The sequence below is a fragment of the Manacus vitellinus genome, unplaced genomic scaffold (assembly GCF_001715985.3).
Source record: "Manacus vitellinus isolate BGI_N305 unplaced genomic scaffold, ASM171598v3 scaffold_7_pilon, whole genome shotgun sequence".
NCBI classification, from domain to species: Eukaryota; Metazoa; Chordata; class Aves; order Passeriformes; family Pipridae; genus Manacus; species Manacus vitellinus.
Window position 1 is genome coordinate 29,725,101 of NW_021940813.1, and position 23,491 is coordinate 29,748,591.

General features: G+C 38.0%; 1 protein-coding gene across 1 annotated transcript in view; it reads right to left on the minus strand.

Annotated features, from left to right (window-relative positions):
- The window catches only part of OCA2 (OCA2 melanosomal transmembrane protein), a 172,071-nt gene that overhangs the window by 73,579 nt on the left and 75,001 nt on the right, over positions 1-23,491 (minus strand). Inside the window, exons 15-18 of the mRNA XM_008931958.3 lie at positions 17,793-17,940; positions 16,126-16,183; positions 14,640-14,748; positions 2,578-2,705 (exon numbers count right to left, since the gene is read on the minus strand). Of these exons, the coding sequence (XP_008930206.1) occupies positions 2,578-2,705; positions 14,640-14,748; positions 16,126-16,183; positions 17,793-17,940 (443 nt within the window). The remainder of the gene's footprint in view (positions 1-2,577; positions 2,706-14,639; positions 14,749-16,125; positions 16,184-17,792; positions 17,941-23,491) is intronic.

The following is a 23,491-nucleotide window of genomic DNA, read 5'->3' on the forward strand; positions in this document are numbered from 1 at the left end:
GTAGCTCACAAACAAGCCTGATAATGATAATCAGTTTCCATTCATCTTGGTGGTTACCAGATTTTGAATTCCAGTTTGGCAATAATTAGAGTTAGTTGGATTGGGTTTTGTTTCTATTTGCTTCAAATATTGTCCCTTTTACTGCTGGTGATTTTTTTTTTAATAGATCCCAATTTACAAATTCTTGATATCTTTCCCATTACTGGGAGGGGAGTGGGGAGAAAAGAGATTATGTGAGCAAATTTGTTATCATGGGCTTTTCCCAAGGCTAATCACTCAGGCAATTCACTAGCTATGGCCTTGTCAGTAGTCACCTTGGTTTTGTCAGTCACGTTTCTACAACATTATTACATCATTTAAACCCAGTTAATAACAACTGAAAAATAGTCAGCCTTTTGGAGGCCTAATTGACAAGTTAATGAGAATAGTCACTGAAAAAATTATTCAAATATATGGGGTAAAAATAACTCCTCAGGGTATACAAAATTATCAAATAGGGAATAAAATGGGATACAAACATGGATGGACTGTTGTCAAGCAGATAAGCAAAAAAACTACACAGCAAAATATCCAGGCATTTTAAGAGCTGAATATCTCTTTAAATTAGCATTTCAAACTGAAATTCACTGATATTATCCTTTCAAAACACACGCCAAGGTAATATCTTTTGAGTGGTCTTGGGAATCTAGAGATGTCCCAGCTGACGGGAAGCTGGCAAATGTTGTCTCAATTTTCAAGAAAAGCAAAAGGAGGACCCTGGGAACTATAGGCCAGTCAGTCTCATTTCAGTGCCTGGAAAATTTACGGAGATTATTCTGGGAAATATTGGAAAACACCTGAAAGACAACACAGTCGTTGGTCAACAACCAGCATGGCTTCATGAGAGGAAATTCCTGCTTATCCAACCTGATTTCCTTTTATGACAAAGTAACCCACCTAGTTGATCAAGGGAAGCCAGTGATGTAATCTTTTTGAATTTGAGTAAAGCTTTCAATACTATCTCTCACAGTATCCTGCTGGACAAAATGTTCAGTACATAGCTGGATATGCACATCATGTGGTGGGTGGGCAATTGGCTCATGGGTAAGATGGTAATAGTGAACGGGGTAACATCAGACTGGCGACCTGTCGCTAGTGGGGTTCCACAGGGCTCCATCTTAGGCCCTGTGCTCTTCAACATCTTCATAAATGACTGGGATACAGGACTGAAAGGGATACTAAGCAAGTTAGCAGGTGACCACAAAACTGGGAGGAGCTGCTGACTCCCTCGAAGGCAGGGAGGCCCTGCAGAGAGACCTTGACAAATCAGAGGACTGGGCAATCACCAACCATATGTAGTTCAACAAGGGAAAGTGCCTGATTCTGCACTTGGGATGGGGCAACCCTCAAATTTCTTACAGACTGGGAATGAGATGCTGGAAAGCAGTGCTGTGGAAAGGGACTGGGGTCCTGGTTGATGGCAAGTTGAATATGAGTCAGCAGTGCCCTGGCAGCCAGGAGGGCCAACCATGTCCTGGGGGCATCAGACAAAGCATCACCAGCTGGTCAAGGGAGGGGATTGTCCCGCTCTGCTCTGCACTGGGGCAGCCTCACCTTGAATATTGTGGGCACTTTTGGGCACCACAATATAAGACATTAAGCTATTAGAGAATGTCCCAAGGAGGGTAGCGGAGATGGTGAAGGGCCTTGAGGGGAAGCTGCATGAGGACCATCTGAGGTCACTTGGTCTGTTCTGCCTGAAGAAGAGAGACTGAGGGGAGACTTCATTGCAGTTACAACTTGCTCGTGAGGGTAAGTGGAGGGGCAGACACTGAACTCTTCTCTGTGGTGACCAGAGACAGAATCAGAGGGAATGCCTGAAATTGTGTCAGGGGAGGTTTAGGTCAGGTATTAGAAAAAGGTTCTTCACCCAGAGGGTGGATGAGGACTGGAACAGGCTCTGCAGAGAAGTGGTTACAGCACCAAGCCTGACAGAATTCAAGAAGCATTTGGACAACGCACTCAGTCTCATAGTGTGACTCCTGGGGATGGTCCTGTGCACAGTTAAAGGGTTAGACTTGATGGTCCTTGTGGGTCCCTTCCAACTCATCATATTCTGTGATTCTGTGATCTTAGGCCATTTGGTAGCGAGCATGTAGCACACAACATTAGGCACAGTTTTCAACTCCAGTTAAATCTTGATCTGTTATTTTTCCTATCACTTGTATAAATGATTGCAAAACAAACACATAAATTCATGTAAAACATCTGCATATATAGACCACTGACAAACCCAGAAACTAAAATTCAATTTATATGAAAATGATTGTGTCAGATATATTTAGCAAATGCAGAATAAGGAGAGAGAGTGAGACCAAGTTTATAGTGAAATATTAAATATCATAGAGGTCCAATCAACTTTGACCACATTCCTCACTGTAGTACCTGCAATCTGAAATTCCTCTCTATCCTACCCTAACTATACTTGATCAACAATATTACAGAGAGATTGAACAAGCAGGAGGCCTCTGCCCAGGAACATAATTCACATTTGAAATTATTTGTAACTCTTCAGGCTTTAGAATCAGAGAATATTACCTCCATGAGAACAAACAATGCTGCAAAGAAAAGGAGGGTTGCCCACTCAACTCTGTTCAATATCATCTCAAAATCATGGATGTCTGCTAGCACTAGCAGCCAAATGGCTCCCAACATGGCAATCCAGCCTGCATGAGAGAAAGAGAGAACAAAACTTTACACTTCACAAACTTGTTATGTGCTACCAACATATAAATTACAGTATTGTCAAAGTTTTGCCACACTTTTTTCTCTGACTCTGGAACAGGGAACGTTCACAGATACCACATAATGAATGGCTTCTGCTTTCAAATTAAAATAAAATATAGAAGAAAAAAAAGGCAAATAAGGTCGAGTTGGGTTACCCCAATAATCAATGGCTTTGAATAACAGAGAAACCTTTAGGTGTTTAGGAATACTGAAGGATTCTGCAGCTTCTGAAAGGGGACTGCATCCTTGGCTTCCTGCTCTAGAAGATAAACAGAAAAGTAAACTGTCCTTAGAACCGATGAGGGACCTAGAGCAAAAGGGACTCTCTTCAGACAGGATCCCTCTGTACATCCTGAAGTGTTTAATAATACGCATATTTAGGTAACTGATTGAGAGAAAATACAAATCAAATGCACAGTCAGCAAGAGAACAGTGAATCTCCTGTCCAAGCAAGGCTCACCTTCTCTCTGCACAGTTAAAATGTCTTCTAGAGCTGTTTGATCCCTCTGGTATATTTATCTTAAAAAACAGAATGGGATTTCAGACTGGAAACAAAAGCAGGTTGGGTGGTTTTTTTCCTCAGAATTATGCTCTTCTCTCTGTCTTTCTTATCTATTTTTCCCTAAATAGCAGATTTATTTTTTCATACAAAATAATAAGATACATAATTTAAGGGGTTTTATAATGGCATGGATATAATGCCTTCTACCTTTTCAAGTTACTGCTCTTTTGTTGTGACTGTTTCATGCACCTCACCCTATTTGATATATTCATAGTCAGAAAGTGATGGATTCACAGAATTGCAGAAAAAGTGAGGAAGAAGGATCCTTGCTGGCAAAGGACTTTATCTCGCAAACTTATAATCAAATACCAAATGTGACATAGGGAGAATAGGCCCCTGCTACTAAGTAGAGGAATAAAGTGAGCCATCTCCAAAAGCCTTCAACAGCTGTAAGGAAATTCAGAGCCATTGATTCATAAAATTTTGGGCCATTCAGCTTGCATCTTATGCATAAGTGTTTTTCCATTAAGTTAAAATAAGAACATACATTTTAAAATTAAGATATATTCCACTTAAATACTATCTAAATATAAAAGAAATAAAGACACCAAAGGTTCAGGAAGCTGTAAACATTAACTATTTTCCAAAAAAATCCTATACAGTGTCACATTGTGTTCACTAATCAAAGAATGCATTATACTCTCTCAAGTACATTTTAGGAGTTTTCAGTGACACACTACACTCTTTAAATGAGAATTTCAGGTTAAGTGTGATCAGTAAGGATCAGTGCAGGCAACTAGACCTGAACTATTTGATACCGTCTGAAAACTGAAAGTAGCAGCACAGGAGTGAGTCACTGTGGCTGGTCATTTTGGTGAGGAGAGCTAAACCAGTTAGTTTGACACCATCTCCGGCTGTCATGTGTACAGACTTTGCAAAAACAGTTGCAAATGACAGGGACAGGAGTGCTTCCAGAGTTCCCAAAGCAGCAGATGAAAGTGAGAACTGTCAGTTTCTGTCTACCATGTCTCTTTGATAGTAAAGTTGATTTGCTGTTTTATAAAACAAAGGGAATCTGTTCATGAAAATTAAATAGCTATTTGCTCTGAACACAAAGAAAGGGGTTATGGAAATGCAATGTCTAGTTTTCTTCTGATTGTTATCTTGGCTGATTTCTGAATTCCAGTAAAGAACAGTGGGCCCAACTCTGTCTTAAATAAATAAAGAGGATGGCAATTCCTGTTAGTCGAATGCTGCAAGGGGAAGTAGGTATGTGCAGATTTGAAGCTAAGTAGCAGAATTTTACTACTATTTTATAAAAATGTGACATTACATTTTCTCACACATATTTTTTATATAAGTACAATGACATGAAGAATTAAAGAATTGCTCAATAGTTCTACAGCCATCTGTGGTAATATCTTGGTATTTTTTCTATGCTTCTATCTCCAATGAAAAAAAATCAACTTGAACAAGCTATATGTAGATAACAATTAATCACTAAAATTAATGAAATATAATTGAATTGCAGAAGAGGTGGACGGAGCCAGGCATTTTCTGGCACCATGAGTGTTACCAGCATGCATTAGCTTCATGCAAGCAGCTTTGCATGAGGAACAGCACCAGGCCTTACAATATTGTTCTCTGGGGTTACAGAAGGAGGTGTCCTCCTGCAGCACTTCAACAAGTACAGCCCTCCAGAGGGAAGTTCAAACACATCAGCTGCCAGTTCTGGCTGCCCAGAGCTTATTTCAGTCTACACACATGATCTGTTTAGAGTGCATTTGCTCTCCTTGCTGTGAGTGCAAAGAGGAGATACAGTCACTCATCTCTCTGAGGGAGTGCAGAGGAGAGGAGGAGGAGGAAGTCTCTTGAGGAACCTGGGGGACTTCATGCAAGATTTTTCTTCACAAGACTGTTTAGTACCACAGTTGGACTTCAAGCATCCCACAGCTGGACAAGAGTAAAGTCTTCTTCTGAAGCCTGAAGGCCACAGTAGTTCACGTGTGCCATGACTGCTTGGCTACCTGCTCTCAGCTGAACTGCTTGTCAAAGTAAGCTACAAAATTAGGGACAGCATGCCTTTGTAAGTTGGCAGGTTTGCTAAAGCTATTCCAGGGCCTTTCTAAGTATGTTCATGACAGTGAACATACTGTATTGGTGTTCTATGCATTTGGGTAGCTTTGCATTTGTCCTGGATCCAATCTGAAGCATTTTTCTTCACTTTGAAGAACTGAAAGTACTAGACTGCATTAAAGATTGGTCATTTCCTTCTAACTTCCTGGGTCACAAAAGAGAGCCATGAGGAAGAGAAACAGAAATAATTTTAAAAAATAACTTCTCATTACTATAGTGAAAGCAAAGCCCATTTACAGTTCTACAGACTGCTTTCTTTACTGCCTTTTAGTGCCCTGGTTTCACAAAAATTGATTTACTGGAAATAGAACTTGGAGAGAAACTGAATCTAAATTCCATTTCTACCTGTTGAAGAGGGTGACAGTTTCTATTTATTTTAGGAAAAAGAAAATGAAATTTTATTGTAAAAGGCACCTTGCAAATTTATAATCCATTCTTCATAAGAAAAGATTTCCATATCTTCTGCTTGATGCCAGAAAAAAAGTACAGTGGAAATAGCTTGAGTGCTTTGCTTTCCTCATACTCAGTAGGAAAAACCACCTTTAGAACAATAAATAGCTCATGATCAACAGAACACAATTGCAATCCTACTCAAAACCCCCTTATTTTAAAATAATCAAGCAGAAGAACTTGCAAACATAAAACAATCTAATAGAATCAAATAGAAATCTAGAATTTGGAGGTAGGCAGGAGAAAGAGAAAGAAATGAAAGAAAAATTACTGTGCAATTTGTAGGGCTTTCAAATGCTCATTAAGAATAATTTCTATTCCTCAGCAAAAGTAATTTTGTCTGACCTACTGCCAGCTGAAAAGCATAACAAGCTTCCTCCAAACAAAGTGAAAATGTGGACGCTGTATATTCACTTTACATGCATAGAATTTGGGGTAATATATTTATGAACACTGAGGGTACTTTTTCTTTTCTTGACTTTTCTGGAATATTTCACTTTTTTGGAAACTGAAATGGCACTTGAGACATTTGCACTGAAAACCAAAGTCACTCAGTGAGATCATTGCATGATCAGTGCTGGCCTGGGTAAAACAGCATGCTGTTCAAGATGGTGCAGGATAATACCTTTGGTAGGAAGAGATAAAACTGTAAAAATCCAGAGTGGGAAGCAACTGGGTGCCAAATAGTCCTGTAGAAAAGACTCAAGAAATGCAGACAATCACAACTGAACCTAATGGCCCACTGAAATACGGAACCAGGACTATGAATAATAAATTCTGTGAAGCAACCTCTGTTCTCCTCATCCCTGGTAAGCCCTGAGAATATATACTGTAAGATGCATACCCATTAAGAAACCTAAGGCAGAGAAGTAAGCACAATCAACAGCCTGAAAAGTTGACTTTTGAGGAAAAAGTTAAAGAATTCAGGATATTTAGCTCAAAGATAAGATGATTAAAAGGGTCCTGGCAAGTCTTTAGGTGAATGCCAGGCTGCTCCAAAGGGTAGAGAGCAACTTGTTTGTGGCAAGCAGTAGTGGGTAGGACAAGACAGAGTGAGAAGGAGCTGTAACAGCAGCAAGGAAGATTCAGCGTCAAATATTTATAGTGGCTTAGAAATAAGTGGAGTTTTTTTTTTTTTAAATCAGCTTGACCAGCTTCTGCCAAATGAAAATATAATGTTCCTCTCTGCAAACAATGGGAGGGGAGGGATGCACTGATTTTTAATACATTTGTCCCTGAGAAAAGTATGATTTTCATTTTCTGTACTCTTTAAAATTTTATATTTGTCAAAAAAGCCACAGCCACTTTTTGTGAACTGCAAAAACCATTTTAAGTCCACAACGGCTTACAGGCTTACCAGCTAAAACATATTTGGCACTTACCTTTGAATAATTATTTACACAGCATGGTAATGAATATATGAGTAACATCTATAACTGTGTCCCAAAAGCTTAGTCAGAAGATACCTAATTAGCTCCACAACCCCTCAAAATGTAGCCTAAGGATGTATGCCAGTTCTGAATATACCATGGTGTAATTGTAATGTTATGCAAAATATATGCTCAATCATTCTCTTGTAAAAGCATATAAAAATATTGAGGTGAAAAAGTTAAATCAAAGACATATTTCCAGTAGTGCTTGCTCTACTCAAAAAATATGTATCATCTGGAGTTCTGAATGTAAAAGAAAATGTTCCGTATTTTGGTTTCTGAAATGTTTTGGTTTATTTTATCAAGCATCCCTGAAAACATGCATTTTGAAATTTTGCTGAATGTTTAGAAGTAGTACTTGCTATCCACAGATAAGCACTGTTTTATCTTTATTATTCTTTTTTTTTTAATAAACTTAGCTTCTCACAAAGCAACTTCCTAGTCTTTTGAGCAGCCCCTTTTCACAGGCTTAGCTTCATAGAAATAATTTTCTGTTCTGTGTTATTTTTAGCACCACAGTTTAAGGCTGCTCCTTGGAGACAGAACTGTGATGGTGACAGAACTGTGATGATGACAGTCTAAGACTTGCACCACACCAGTAAATGCTTGGTACAAGAGTAATAAAAGAATACATAAAAAATTAGTGGAAACTATAACCCCATGCAAGGCAAAAGAAGCAGAAACCTATTCTGCAATTGCAGCAATAAAAAACAGAAGTGTAGCATAAAACAAGAAGGCACAGGACTGGCTGCTCTGTAATCCCAGATCAGCACATGTGCATTAGGAAAGGATGCTCTGGAGTTTGTTGCATAGCTGTAATACTGTGAAGTCAGAGTGCAGAAATCACATTCACCGTTGTATTGTAATGTCAAGACCTAACTTCATTAAGTCTTCAAACACAATTTCATAGATAAGATAGAATGGCATTCAAAATAGAGCACTGTAAGAAAGAAACCCTGGTTAGAGATTGCTGTTAGCTAGGCACTGCATCTACAGGGAATATGTACTGACAGGTGTATACCTGTGTATACGGCACCAACCCATAAGTCTAAGAAAGTACAGAATTATCTCGGTAAAGGTCACTACAAACAAACACACTCTATTGCCATAGATTATTGACTCTTTGAACCTAAAATAGAGAAGCCGAAAATATCAAGATAAAGGAAAGGTCAGCTTTTCTAGAAGTGAGCAATAAAGATCGAAGGCTGCGATGGCAGACACAAATGCTACTGGTTCTTGTTTTTTTCTCAAGTATACGGGCAGCTGCATGGACAGGGGATATTCTCCATGCATAACTACATGTTTATAAAGAAAACTGAGCTATTTCAAGGCAGATTTTTTTGAAAACTATCCTAAAATAAATTAAAACTGTAAGGACCATGAAAAGCAGATTTATCTTATTTTCAGAAGCAAAGTGTTCTGCTGACAGGGATGAGTAACTAACATCTGGACCAGTCTTTCTAAATCCAAGTCAATGCTGACTGCACTGATTTAGCTCCGTTCCAACATTCTCATTAGATTAATTGTCAAATTTACTTTTAACTCTTATTCATGTACACTATATCAGGAATCTATTCAACATGACTATGAATCAAAGATGTACTAAATCTCTCAAACACAATTATATCCATTCTCATTTTAAAACAACAATCTGCACCTTCACAGAACAATCAAGTCTCTATACTACATACTCAGAGGCCAGCAGGTCAGTCCCATGCAGAGCTGTTCTGGACCTCAGTGTAGAAGTACTAGCCAACCTAAACCAACTTCACTGCATGCCAGAACAGTAAACAATAAACAAATGAAGCACAAGCAGGGAGTTCAAGAGCACTGAATGAGGACAGATATATCTAACTACACTGACAATAGGAGCTGATACCACCTGGGGGAAAGGGCTGCAGAGCAGCCCCTGCAAGCACAACTGCAAGGACCCAGAAGAGTCTCCAGAAAGGGTTGAGGACTTTCAAAGAGGACTACCTAAACCCATGTGTTACACTCTGGTCCAGAAGCTACTTGCTTTTACCAGCTGTACACTTTAATTTTGGACTTCAAGAGATTTTATCCACATGAACCCTTGCAAAGTCTTTGATTCTTTAATACCTTGAGTTCACATCAAGAGAAAACCCACATATTTTTCTCTAAGAGATTTCTTTTAATTTGGTGAGAAAATAGGTGTTTTGTCAAAAAGGGTTTTATAGAGATAACATGCAAACCAAGGAAAAGCATTTCACTATAACAGTACAAAGAACTCAATTCACAGAAGCACTGCACTTAATAGCAAACTATAAACTATTACTAGACAACCACCAACCCAAACTTAAGTGAATTAACACAATTTGACTATGGACAACAGGTGTTTAAATTGCCCACAGGAGTAAAGGAAGAGAGATTAAAAGGAGAAAGAATAAAAAGAGAAAGAGAGGAAACATATTTACCACTCTGGAGGTCACATATTGACAGGTCAGGAGGGCAGAGGCCAAGAGGATGATGGAGACCATGTGCATGTCTATTTATAGACTCTGGCTATTGTGGCCATTCCCTCTAAGCAGGACCTTTGGCTCACTGCCACTCACTGTCCCCCTAGCCAAAGTGAGGGGTGCCACAGCCAATTGGAGGCTCCAGGGGGTGTGTTGTGGGCAGGCCACCAGGCAGACCTTATTGACAACCCAGCCACATGGCTTTCCCTGCCATGTGCTCTGCATGGACTCAGCCATGTTGGCTCCAGGCCTAGACCTAGCCCTTCCCTCACCCCTCACCCCCCGCAGTGGTTTATTTGACCCATCAATCAAACAATCCAGTGAGATACGAACCTGGTCTCTGACACCATGGCTCTAATCTTACTATGTCTTAGTACATTAGGCTGAATGGTCTTGCAGATGCTACAATTCATTGCTCTATTTACCACTGTCAGATCAGGAAGTAAAGAAACTACTTTAGTCACAGAAAGCAGCATCATAGCTTCATGTAGACGGAATGTTAATGGAAAACTAAGGGAAGAAAGAAATTGCCACAGATAAGAGTCCACAGGGTGAATAACTGCAGTTAAAAGGGATACATAAGATAATAAAGAGCAAAGGTTTATCAGTAACTCAAAAGTGGTTAGTGACCACAGAATCACAGAATATGATGAGTTGGAAGGGACCCACAAGGATCATTGAGTCCAACTCTTAGCCCTGCAGAGGACCATCCCCAAAAATCACACCATGTCCCTGAGAGTATTGTCCAAACACTTCTTGAAATCTGTCAGGCTTGGTGCTGTGACCACTTCCCTGCAGAGCCTGTTCCAGTGCCCAGCCACCCTCTGGATGAAGAATCTTTTTCTAATACTTACCCTAAACATAAAATAAAATAAAAAGGAGCTCTGCATAACATGGCCTACCAAACAAAGAGAAGTCAGTTTAAATTAAATGCAAACAATTATTTTCCCACTTTTCCAGTATTTCAGTCACCATTTTAAAATGTTTCAATAATGCAAGATACAGCTAGTTACCATAAACTGCAAAAAGAGAGCTTCAGACCCTCAAAAGTAGCTACAGACTAAGTCTACAGTCAGAAGTTAAACCAAGTGAATTTAGAGGACAAGAGGAAGTTTTGCAAGAGAAATTAGATTTAACTACATAAAAAATTGTCATCAAACAAGATAAACTTTGTCTGTAAATATTGAGGGATTTTAGATTTAGAGTAAGAATGATGTGGAAAATTTTAATCTTGGATGTTTACTTGACAGATGTGACATCGAGTGCTGGTTATAGAACTTGTCCTACTACCCAGGAAGGTCTTAGTGATCATGTTAGTTAGCTAAATGAATAAAACCATAATTTTTTTCTAAGTTCCTAAGTTTGAGATTTTTGCTAACACTGCTTTAATCACACCAAAGCTGAAACCTAGCTGAATTACAGCTGTTGATCACCTCCACTGATTATTGATCAGCCCAAAAGATTATTTTATGGGCAGATGAAGGAACTTAGCTTGAATATTGATATCTGAAGGATCACAGACATCTTTGTCACCAAAGATACCAGAATGGACTTAGACTGTAGCATTAAGATATTAACCCCTCTACAGAAACAAAAAAATCCTAGACAGCTCCCTCAGGCAAGCAAATGGTAGTCCTAAATTATGGAAGAATTCAGTGAGTCCAAAAAGTCTCTCCCGGTCTCCTTGCTTAAATAATTCATCAAAGGAACATGAGAAAAGCCATGGATGGTAACACCATAGGTTCACCTATGCAAGAGTAATGTCTTCAACAGGGAAAATGGTGGCAATAAGGTGGGAATTAATATGCAAATAAGGCAAAAACACAGTTGTATTTCTCCTGGCATACTGTCCCAGCTTCCAGCAGTCTACAGACAAAATAGAGACAGCATCTTTTCTCTGAAACAGGCAACATCTCTTTTCCCTTGGTCTTGAAGCTTGTTTCTTGAATATGAGAGCAACAGAATCTGCTGCAACCATCTAAAAGGAGGAGATGACCTTCCCCTTTAACGGAAACTACTGAGCCTGGCCCTGGAAAAGAGATGTCCAGAGGTGGAAGCGAGCAAGAGTGAGGGCATCTGCACAGAGCAGGCTGCCCACCTTGCATGCAGAGATCACTGAGAGGGGCAGACAAAAGCAGGGCCACAGAGACAATGGATCCCTCTTCATGGATACTAGAAGGAACTGCACATATTTCATAGCCACTCAACTACTCATTTAACTGACTGAAACCAAACCAAAGAGGAAGGACCTGCCCCACAGAAGGAGAAGGAATGGGGCTACAGATTGATTTTGGTATTCTTTCTGGCCCAGTCACTTTGAGCATCCCCCCTTAAAACAAACAAACAAACAAACAACAACGACAACAAAAAGTTGCTTAAATTTCAACAAAATTTTGCTTTATATTACTTTTAAAATCTTTTGTGTCTTTTGGGGGATCTCAATATAGTTCAAAGCTAGACATGCCTGCCTAAGAGTTAAAGTCAAAACACGAGTCTGGTACAATCCTCAAAGGGGCTTTACTTTCATCCTTTGTCATCTTTTCTCAGATGTTTTATCAATGCTCTATCAATAGAGTTCCATAGGGCCAAATGAAAGCTCTCTAGAAATCTGAAGATTTGCAGTATCTGTTTATTTAAAATCTCAGTACTAATTTTTTAATAACACAGATATTTCATAGAATTAGACTAAATAAATTGATGAACAGGTGCAAGAAAACTGAACAAGAAAGAGTTCTGCATTTTAAACAGCAGCTAAGTATGGAAGTTTTATTATTTAAATTAAATGTCAGTACCTTCAAATTATATTAATGATTCAAAGTTCATAATGAAAAAATTGTATCAATGCGGGGGACTGATAAAGAATTCTAAAATCTTTCTAATTCACTCTACCAAATGCAATTTAAAGTTATTAAATTTCCAACACTTCACCCTCTATATAAATCATTATTCTAGTAGAAAGTTAAACACTGAACTAGAATCTACTTTCATTGTTATGAGAAAAACATGTTGAACAAATTTACCCAAACCAACAGAGTACAAGATTTAGTGTATATTAGGAAATTCATTTCCATGCACTGGAGAACTAAAATCCAGAGACTCAGAGTGGCACTACTTCAGTAATGATAAATAAGTGACAGCTATCACCAAGATAGTGGAACTGGGGAATCAACAATAAGAATCCATAAACCTGTAAATTAATGGAACTTGTAAACTTTTCAGTAAAGTTTACGGGTTTCATTAAATGTTAGTAGAAATTATGTGTATGCTTTAGTAACATTTATTCATTAATCTAACAGTTTGCCATGAATGCAGAACAGGGAGAAATTATACAGAACACATACAGTCCTATTTACTTTCAAGGTTGTTATTCAGCTACTGAATAACAGAAACCTATGCTGCCAAACATTCCATTTGTTTTCATTTATTTTACTGGCATAACATAGGACAAAAAATGATCACTAGTTGTTATGTTTCTTCTAGCATTGACTCCAACTGCTTTGCAGTTTTGAAAAAATATCTTACTGAGAGCATATGCAAGCAGTGCTGTTTGATCTTTACTGACTCTCTGTGGCTTTTCAAAAGTACTTAGAGATGTTAGGTTTAATTCAAGAAGTCCTTTATGGTTCAGTGCCACTTATCTGAGGCAGAAAAATAGGGGTATAAATTGATTTCTTAAATTGTCGATGTGAGAGCCTTATGTTCTCAGCCACCATGATTTCAAATGCCTTCAAATATCTTCAATTTCTGCATTTTCCTATACCTTATTAATACAGCACTTTTGCTGTTATAATATGTCAGTACACCTTTTAACTTCTTAACAGCCAATAATCTTTATGGGCTAACAATGCCCATTTCCATGGCAAATAGTCTGTCAGCAGCAGATGTGGAAGGTCTTGTTTACAACCTGATTACCATTGTAGAGCTCTAACTGGCTGTGTATTTTGCACAGAAAAAATAAATAATATATTATCTGTGTATATGAGTATCCAGTCAATGATTTATTGATTACGAGCTATTCCTCTTCAAGACTGTTCCATCTTTCAGCCACTGAGGTGGATGTACCTAGTGGGGAAATTCAGATTGCATGAAGAACATAAATCTGAAATTCCATAACTTTGAAGTGCTTAGCAGCCAAGCAGACAAAAAGATCAAGTTTTTATTGGGCAATGCACAGGTAGGTTTTATTACTGTCCTTCAGTTAAATGTGAGATTTGATTTGGTTCTCTTTTCAGGATATGCAGATCTTGTCCTCATACACATATGCAACTATCTGTATAAAAACCTCCGCATATGTCTTTATATAGAAAGTATGCATACAACTACTTTTATTTCACACAAATACAGAGTCTTCCTGGTTTTATGTTGGCAAGTGATTTATTATGGTGATAAAGTATTGGAGACCAGAAGCTACACAAAGAGCTCTCTATACATAAGTATTAATTATAATACATAATACACTCTTTATACTTCTTTGTTCTTCCATGAAGTGATTATTTCCTGATCTCTCTGATGTATCTTGGTCATTCACTCAAACGTACAGTGCAATGATGCCAAGGTCAAATTTGCTCATTCAGTAATGTTTAGCCAGCTTATTAGTATCAGAAGGTCTGGAAAAATGAAGTCATGAGCTCTCTCTGTTATTCATCTTGGGGTAACTGGGACATGACTGCATTTTGAAAACCTTTTGAGAAACTGAATTTGAAAACCTGTTCTGAGAAATTACCATTCTGATTAACCTGGTGGAATTGTGAGGCCAGAAACATATGAAAAATGGCTTTCTGAAAAGATCTAGAAGGTCCAGACTCAGAAAAATACATCTGCGCTTTTTTCAGAGAGGTTGCTTGTTTTACTTACATAGAACAAAACTATGAAACTTACCAAGATCTAGGTAGATCCCTGGAACAAATGAGTTGAGAAAAAACATAAGAATAACACATCCCAGCACAGTCAGGCATTTGATAAGGAGAATTTTGTCTGTTATTCTGTGCTGTAGACAGACAGACAGGAAAATAAAATTAATAACTGTGTTAAAGAAGGAGCTATCTATTATGCACAGAGTTCACAAAAGCATGCGTGAAGTGCAAACTGCTAATCCTGTATTGTATACTCCTCTGCAGTACAAAATAACAGAACTACTTAAATAGTTTTTGCAAGTATGCATCTTATGCATACCTATGAAAAACAAATATGTGCCCCAATGTATTTTAAGAGATACAAGTGTCTAGCACCTGCTGTATACATTCAGTTGCGTTCAGCCACCCCCAATCACAACCTCATTTCACTAGGAGAAATGCACTTCCTACCTCAGAAGGCATTCTAAGCACTCTGTGGTTTCATGGCCCTGCACAAAATCATCCTTTTTTTCATGTGTGCTTTGAAAACCTATAAACTACCCTAGAGGTCAAATCTTCATGCCCCCTGTACAACTCTCACAGACATGCCAAGCCCACCATCGCTATGGAGTTTCTACACCTCCGTGGCCAGCTTCTGCTTCCCTGTCCTAATCCTCTTGTGGCCTCAACTGTCAGACTCAGTGCTTCCCATTGCGACTCTACTTCTGTGCTCTGATCTCAATTTCATCACCAACCCAGGGAATCACCTTCTCCCAGACTGAGTTCCTCCCCTGTTTAGAGTTTAAAGCTCTGCTAAAATCTCTGTGCTTTTAAAAAATTGTCTCTTATGCAATGCCTTGAAAAAGGTGTAAAACTTTGTAAGAAAATCTGTTGGTTTTGCTGTGGTTTGGTATGACACCTAGGACAGGGGTCTCCCAGTCAAGGACTTGAGCTCTCAGAAACAGGTCTGGGTTCATTAGTGATGCCAGTAGAGAGAATGTGACATTTACACAATTAAATTTAGGAGACATTAATCCCACTGCAGAGTTTACATCTCCTCAGTTTCATCATAAAGACTTAGGTGATATGAATGTGTGCTCAGCCAAAAGAACAGGATTTATCCAAGTCATTTATCCCTTCTTGAATAACAAAAGTAGTAATGTCACACACAGTGCAGTAAATTAGAGTCAGCACTGAGTACATTAGGAGGAGTGTAGTCTATCATCATTCATCATCACCTTAAACAACCTATTGACACTTTCTGAACCTTTCTGGACACAGATGAAAAATTTAAGAAAACAGTGATAAATCATTTATTGATTCCTTAAGTTTTATTTTTCTAAGGAACAAAATTATAAAACCTAACAAAACCTCACTAACAACCTTGTCCCACTGAGAAGCCAGTCACCCTGCCCGCCAACTTTTCTGCTACCATGAGAGTTATTAAATTTCCATTAGATTCAAAGCACTATTTCTATATAAAGGCATAACTTCATTTACATGGATACTGAGAAAAACTGCCATCTACTTACTTTTTTCTGAAGTTCCTGAATATTTGTTTCCCAGTTTTTATCTTCTTGTGAAATTTGTCTGAAAGAAAATGACACCTGCTTTTTTCCAGAGTGCCAAGAGTGTTGGAATAAATCCCTCTTATAACATATACATCACCTCTTTCCTCTTTCTTTGTGGAGTTACTCATATTACAAAGGAGTCACAGCCTTCCTACAGCCAACATCAAAATTCCCACGAGCATTCAGTTAAGACTCCACTCTGTAACAAGCTCCACTAATACACAAACCCTTCTGTTCATGGAGAGCCACAGGCTGGGAAGGAGCTAGACTCCAGGGTATGGACCTTAGCATAGGATCTGGCTATCTGCATTATGTAGTTCCCTTAGTAGTTTCAGGAGCTGATGTGTGTCACTTTGCAGTAAAACAAGGGTCATGTGCTAACATTAACAAGTCAGAACACATATGTTTTGCATTTGCATTTTATAATGAAGTTTTTTAAGATCCAAATAACTCCATTGCGTTATCAGCATAGTCAAGCCCTCCAGCAAAAAGCCTTGGGGTTTGCAGTTCAGGAGCACTGTTGTTAATGCTAATGAATTTTCACATTGCTGTAAATGTGCTGTGCTGGAGGAATCCCGATTTCCAAGATTGAATATAAGATTTTTATTTATATTTCAGAAGTGTCTTCTTTAGAGTATTGTAAAGTCTAATAATCTGCTACAACCTTTTGAAAAGGAGGCAATTTTAACAGCCTTTTTTATCCTTAAGTATTAATACTGTCACTCAATTCAAAGTACACAATATCATAAAAAATAATGTAAAGTATCTTATTACTGGAATAGTTTAAAAAATAATATTTACATTTTCTTGCTCATATTAACATGTTTATTAATTAAAACTAATTATTACAGTTTCACTTTAGTCAATTCATATGCACAATATTTATCACTGCTATTCTCAGTAATCGAATTCCATGGCATAACATCTGGTTTTATCAGAATGTAAACAAAACAAGGTTATAATTTTTATTAGTCTTAGTTCATATAAACTTCTTTTCTATACATAAACAGATCATTATATCCACACTCAAGTTCACACTAAAAATTTGATTATGAAATAATTTTAAAACACAGCAATTCACTGGCGATGTCTTTCAAACTCAACCATTCATTAAAAAACACTTGAATTTTTCAGTAAAAAAAAAAAGAAATTACAACATTTTACTGCACTGAAGCCACAACTGCAGAGAAAAGTGTAATGACATATTTGTGATCTTTTTAAACCAAAATCTACCTGAAAATTCTAAGCCTTTAAATTTGGGTTACATTGATATATATTTTCTGGGCCTTACACATTGGTTTTGTCCTAAAATACTTTGGGTTTTACTGAGGCTGAAGGTGGCTTCATATCTGCCCCAACATCCATGTGATCAAGATAGCTAAGAATATAGGTCTCATCCCAGTGAGGATGCCTGATTAAATATTACTGAAGTTACTAGGTATGAGCCCTGGGCTGGTCGAAGCAAACAAAAATGTTACCCCTGATGTTAGCAAAGCCACACTATCATTGCTGGCTGTAGACTGAGATGAGCAGGAGCTCCTTGCCAATGCAACAAATGACCTGTGCCTGCAGCTTGTCCAGTCCAAGGATTGGAGTAGGAGAGGTGGGACATGTTTGCCCTTGCTTACCTATGAAACGTTCTCAGCTTCTTCCTCAGGAGCATCTCCAGAGTCAGCACCTTCTGCATCAAGAGGCATTTCACAGCAGTCTCCTCTCTGCTGGCTGGGTTAATGCGCTGTGCAGTCAGTCTCCAAACATAGATCTCATGTTTCAACTCTGAAAAGAAATGAAATTCCTTCAATGTATGAGACCAGAGATGCACAAAATATGTGCCATGTGCCCTGGACTCAAAGCTGTTTCCCAAAAATTTTGCTTAGGAAGCTGTTTTGTCATTTTTTTGCAGAGCTAAAGGGAATGAAAAATAAATACAAATTTTTAAAAATTTTAAATAAATTAATCACTAAGTCCTTTCTCAAAAAGAATAAGTACCGTCTTCAAATGTCTGCAAATGCCTTCAACAAGCTTTAGGGTTAAAATTGTAGCACATTCATTTTTCATCAGAAAATAAACTGTCAGTATACATTAATATACTGCTAGCAAGATACTAGTTCACTTTGTAGTTAGGCATTACAGCAAAAGCTCCTTCACTGCATTCAGAAAAGACAGCATGCTTGTATGTTCATACAAGCAATTTTATCGATGTAAGGCAAAAGTGAAATTTGGCAGTGTCTAAAGGAATATTGTTTAATAATATTTTATTGGTTTCCTAAGAGGATCTAATTCTTCGGCACCGTAAATATGCGTTAACACAGCTACCATCACCTTTGTGCTGACCTGGATGGTATCTGATCCTGGGTAAGTTCAGGCAGACTGATTAACACTTTGAAATCAGACTCCAAAATCTTATTAGGATTTTCAGTCCTTTTTGATTATTTTTTTCACCGAATAATCAAAAAACATGCATTCATGTTCAAAAGGATGTTAAACTGGGCAGGCTGAAAAAAAAGCTTTAAATTTTACAGGAAATCACTAAAGAAACAAAAGCAGAATATTCATTCAGAAACTGTCTGCACAAGTGCTTCCTGTTGAAGCAAGAAGATGTTTCCTCACCCTTCTTTTCTATTCCACTCAAATTTCATGTTGTTGAAGACAATGTGACAAGAATTCAAGGCTTTATATTTTAAGATCCCTATTCAATCAGCAAATTGCTGTTATCCTAAAATATCACAGAATCAAGCAGGTTGGAAGAGACCTCTGAGATCATGAAGTCCAACACCGCTGTGGTTACTAGACCATGGCACTAAGTGCCACATCCAGTCTTATCTTACAAACCTCCAGGGACAGTGAATCCACCACTTCCCTAAGCAGCCCATTCCAATGGCTGATTACTCTCTCTTTAAGAAATTTTTCCTAATGTTCAATCTAAACCTCCCCTGGCACAGCTTAAGACCATGCCCTCTTGTCCTACTGCTGGTTGACTGGGAGAAGATGGATGTGGAAGTCATGTAAACAAACTATATGTGTTATTTATAAAAAAAATAAATGATGTAATAACAAGACAAATTTAAACATGTTTTGATGTAGGCAGTGATATTAATATTTTCTGCTGCAAATCCCTAGTGGTTCATGGTATCTGTTATCAAAACGAGTACTAAATATGTTTAATTCCCCACCTTCGTGACTAAGTATTTATAATGATAATACAGAGTGAATCATGTAAAGATTGACCATGAGAAGGAATTATACCTGACAGAGCTCAAACATTTAAAAGCAAAAGTGTGTCCAGAGTCTGCCTAGTTGAAAAAAAAAAGGTATCTGAACAAGAATTAACTTACATCTTGTATGGTACGTGTCTATAGATGAGCACACATCAGTCAAAGTGGTAATGTTTGCCTAAGTTTTACAGTGCAAGAGCAGAAATATAAATTCACACTATTGAAAACCCAATGACTATCCTAGGTTATTAAACAACTATTGCTCAGCTTCTTCCCAGAAGAGATTAATACCTGAACCACAGATATCAAAAAGAATCTACCACTTTCCTTCATAATATGTTTGGTGATCCTTGACAGGAGCGTAATCTGACACAAAATTATATTAAAACATGTATAGGTCCTGCTTATCAAAGGATCTATGTCACTTTGTGTGGAGATGCTCTCCTATCATCATTTACTTTTGCATCAACATTTGTGGCACACACAAATATATAAGCAGTAATTTTCCACTCTCTCCCAGAGGAAAAAAAAGTCCTTTCTGTACCTCTTTCTTATGTTGTTTTTGAGTCAGTTGGACTATAGCTTTGAAACTGTCCTCAGTCCAAGAGAAAAAGTGTAGTTTTGTCTTTTTCTCTGTCAAACACTCATGAAGCATGATCATCCAGTTGCTATTCTGCTTCCCTATAGCTTGTCTTTGCTGCAACAACTTTTCTGATGACATCTGTTCATCCTGCCATAGCATTTCTCCCCATCCTTTCCAAGTGAAATTTCACCAAGGGTTTTGCTGATAAAGGGAAGTTGAGTCATTCACCATCTAACTGAGGTGCAAATCCCCAACAATTATTTTCATACAAAGTATCTTTATCTTCTCTCCCTTAGAAAGAGGCAGCTATCATCACTGTATCTGTGCCACAAAAAAACAGATGGAGTAGAAAGCAGCATGACTTGGCATTGGAAATTCCTGTTCCACATCTGAAGCGCCCTGGGGCTAATCTCTAAATTGAGCGACATCGGCCTGGTACTTTCTGGTCTATGTTAAAAACTATACTTGTGGCATATATACATGGCTTTGATCATGCCTTTATGTACACTATGCTTGATTTTTTAGTCATTAGTTTTCTAAACATCCCAAGGATGTGAACAACTGACCTGCTGTGGAATTTACTTCAGCGCAGACTGTACTTTGAAAATGAGAACAGTTGACACATCTTTTATGCTACAATTCCTGTTGCAGTAATAATTTGTGAAGAGATTTTCTAGGTCATTCCATGGAATGTTTCTCATATTTCTCTTTCATGCACACTTTTATTGTAATAGCTCATTGTGGCATCAGGTGATACATATTTATTAGCAGTAGTTTTTGATTTGAAGGAAATATAATGCAGGACCTTGAAGTCAGCATCAACACTGAACATGGATAAAAGCCTCTGAGTCCTCTTGCTATACTTTTCCCATTTTATGTCTACAAACCACTTAGGCAGCAAGCCCCAGAGTTTTGGAACATCTGATATTTTATGACATGCTATGCTACACATGGACAAGGGCCTAATGTATCTACAGAGTCTTATCAATCACTTTGAAATTATGGCCAAAACAGCACAAGGGCAGTATTTGGTTGCCACTGAATAGGAAGGTCTCACACCCTGTTTATCCATGTCCTGGATAAACAAGTTCCTGTACTCTCCTTGTATGAGAACTAATCATAGAATCATAGAATCAACGGGGTTGGAAAAGACCTCCGAGATCTACATGGTCATGTTAAGGGTGAGCTCTCTCCACTTGTCCAACAAACCCAATCTGCAGTATTTTCACAGGGTTAGCCTTATGGTGGAACAGCCTACTATCAAATTTATCCTACCACTGGTAGGTCTGTTGCTAGTAACTGAAATGATGGTACATGTGTAGCATGGCACTTTATCATTAGAGCAGCTAAATTAACTGCAATTGCAGTAGCAGTAGTCAAAGTCACAGAAGCAAAGCTAAGTTTAGTATGCAGTGACTGGAATACAAGAAGACAAGAGAGATGCAGCTCAGTCAGCACACTCAACCCGTTATGATACTAAAATCTTTGTGAATATGTTACATTCATAAAGCTCACAGAGCACCACAGCAATATACCTAGCATTATTATTTCACAAAAATTATCTTTTATTCTTTTTCTGTCTCTTTTTTTTCCCATAGAAAATCCATTTACAACTAGAAAATAATATTTTTTGGCTTAGTTATAGGATCAAATAAAGGATCATCAGACATGTAAGCTCTATGCTGCAAATCCATTCTGGTTTTGTCATTTAACATATTTTGCCATGGAGACCACAAATATGACATCCTGAATCCATTGAAATTAATGGAATTTGAGCTGCTGATCTGGACTATGACATTTTAGAAAATATTTTCTGCATTTTCAAAAATATTAAATTTAATTTAAAAACGCATATTATTTCTGAAGTCTGACAATCAATAGTCAGATTTATTTTCACTCGAGTAATCACACATTCCCTCCCACCTGACTGCCAATAACAAAGAAGACATCCTCAAAAACTGAGTGTAATTAATTTCTAATCTCAGAATCTGAAAAGGCCAGTTTTGTTAATTGAATATACTCAGAAGAGCGTGACCAACCTTGATGAGATGATAAGAATTATCATTAAACAGCAAGTTTTAATCTGCACATGCAATAAATACATTAACTATCCTTTTGCAAGCAACACAAGTTTACACTGCTGGGTTGTGACTAACAACATGCTAAGCATGTTCCTCTAAATGTTTTGGTTAGGTTTTTTCTCCACATGCTACTGTAGCTTAACTATTTTCAGTAAAGCAATTATTTTTCTTAGATAACTTCTCAGAATAAGAATATTTCTGTTTAAATGTTAACTGCAAAGCAAATTAAGTATCATGAATTCTAGTTCAATCTAGTAATAGTAATATCTATAACTTTTAGTAATTTTTAAGTCCCTGGTATTATGTAATCAATCCTCTAAGCATTATTAGACTGTAAGTAAGTGTCATTTCCATTTTAAAAGAGCAGAAACTAAATCCAAAAGGTGAAACCCAAGAGTAGAAAAAATTCACCTCGAGGGATATTTCAGCTCAATAGCTCATGCCTCTCTTCTAGAGGCAGCACCCCTCAACAGACATAAGAGTAAGGCTCTAATTCGGGGAGAAGGGCAAGGGGAGGAGGTAGCGAAAAATCCTGAACTGAAATGTTCTTCTCTTTATTCCTTTGCATAGTCCAGTTCATCAATAGTGGATAAAGGTAAGCAGAGCATAAGCATTGCAAGGACTTCAAAACTACAGCAAAACACACTTTGCCTTATTTAGCTAAATACTTGCAATGGAATGCAAGAAATCTGCACAGTGGTGCATAAAGCAATACAGGACATTTATTTAAGCTTTTCAATTCAGTTCAACAGCTGGGGCCCCATGTGGTAATGAAGGTATCTAATGCCAGCTCTGTTACCCAGCATGGGATTGCATCCATTGCACAGGAATTACAGGATGCCCTCACCTCTGCAGCAGAGCAGTTGGAGCCTGGGCAGAAAACTGCAAAGTTTGGAGGGTGCCACACACCTAAGTCACCTCTCAGGAGTCATCCTCTGGGCAAGCTGGGGCAGGCTGCAGCAGGCCCACGATTAAGCTGTTCAGAAAGCTGCCATACAACAAGTATTCTTCTCCTTCAAAAGACAATTGGAATTTTATCCTCACTGTGTTTCAAGTTTCTCTCTGTAATTTTATCTGCTGAAAGAAGGTACAACAAGGCCTACCCTTGCATCTTATAAGGGAATAGTCAATTTAATGCATCTATGATGGTCACATAAGACTCAGATGGAATAATCCACAGACATTAAAGAGGGTTAGATTTCTCATAACATTCCAGGATGGTTGATAAAGACACACATTGGTTTTGTCCCTGAACGACAGGTGGGATCTCCCTCTCTCAGGGGATATGGGCTCTGTTTTCATCTCCGAGTAAATCAGATTGACAGCCACAAACTTATGTCAGTCCTTGTGGTTTTGTTCCTTAGTTTCATCTACTGCAATTCCCTGTCTTTTAACAGCAGGAATCTGAATGTATTTAGGTTCCATGTGTGCTCATTATCACTTGCTTA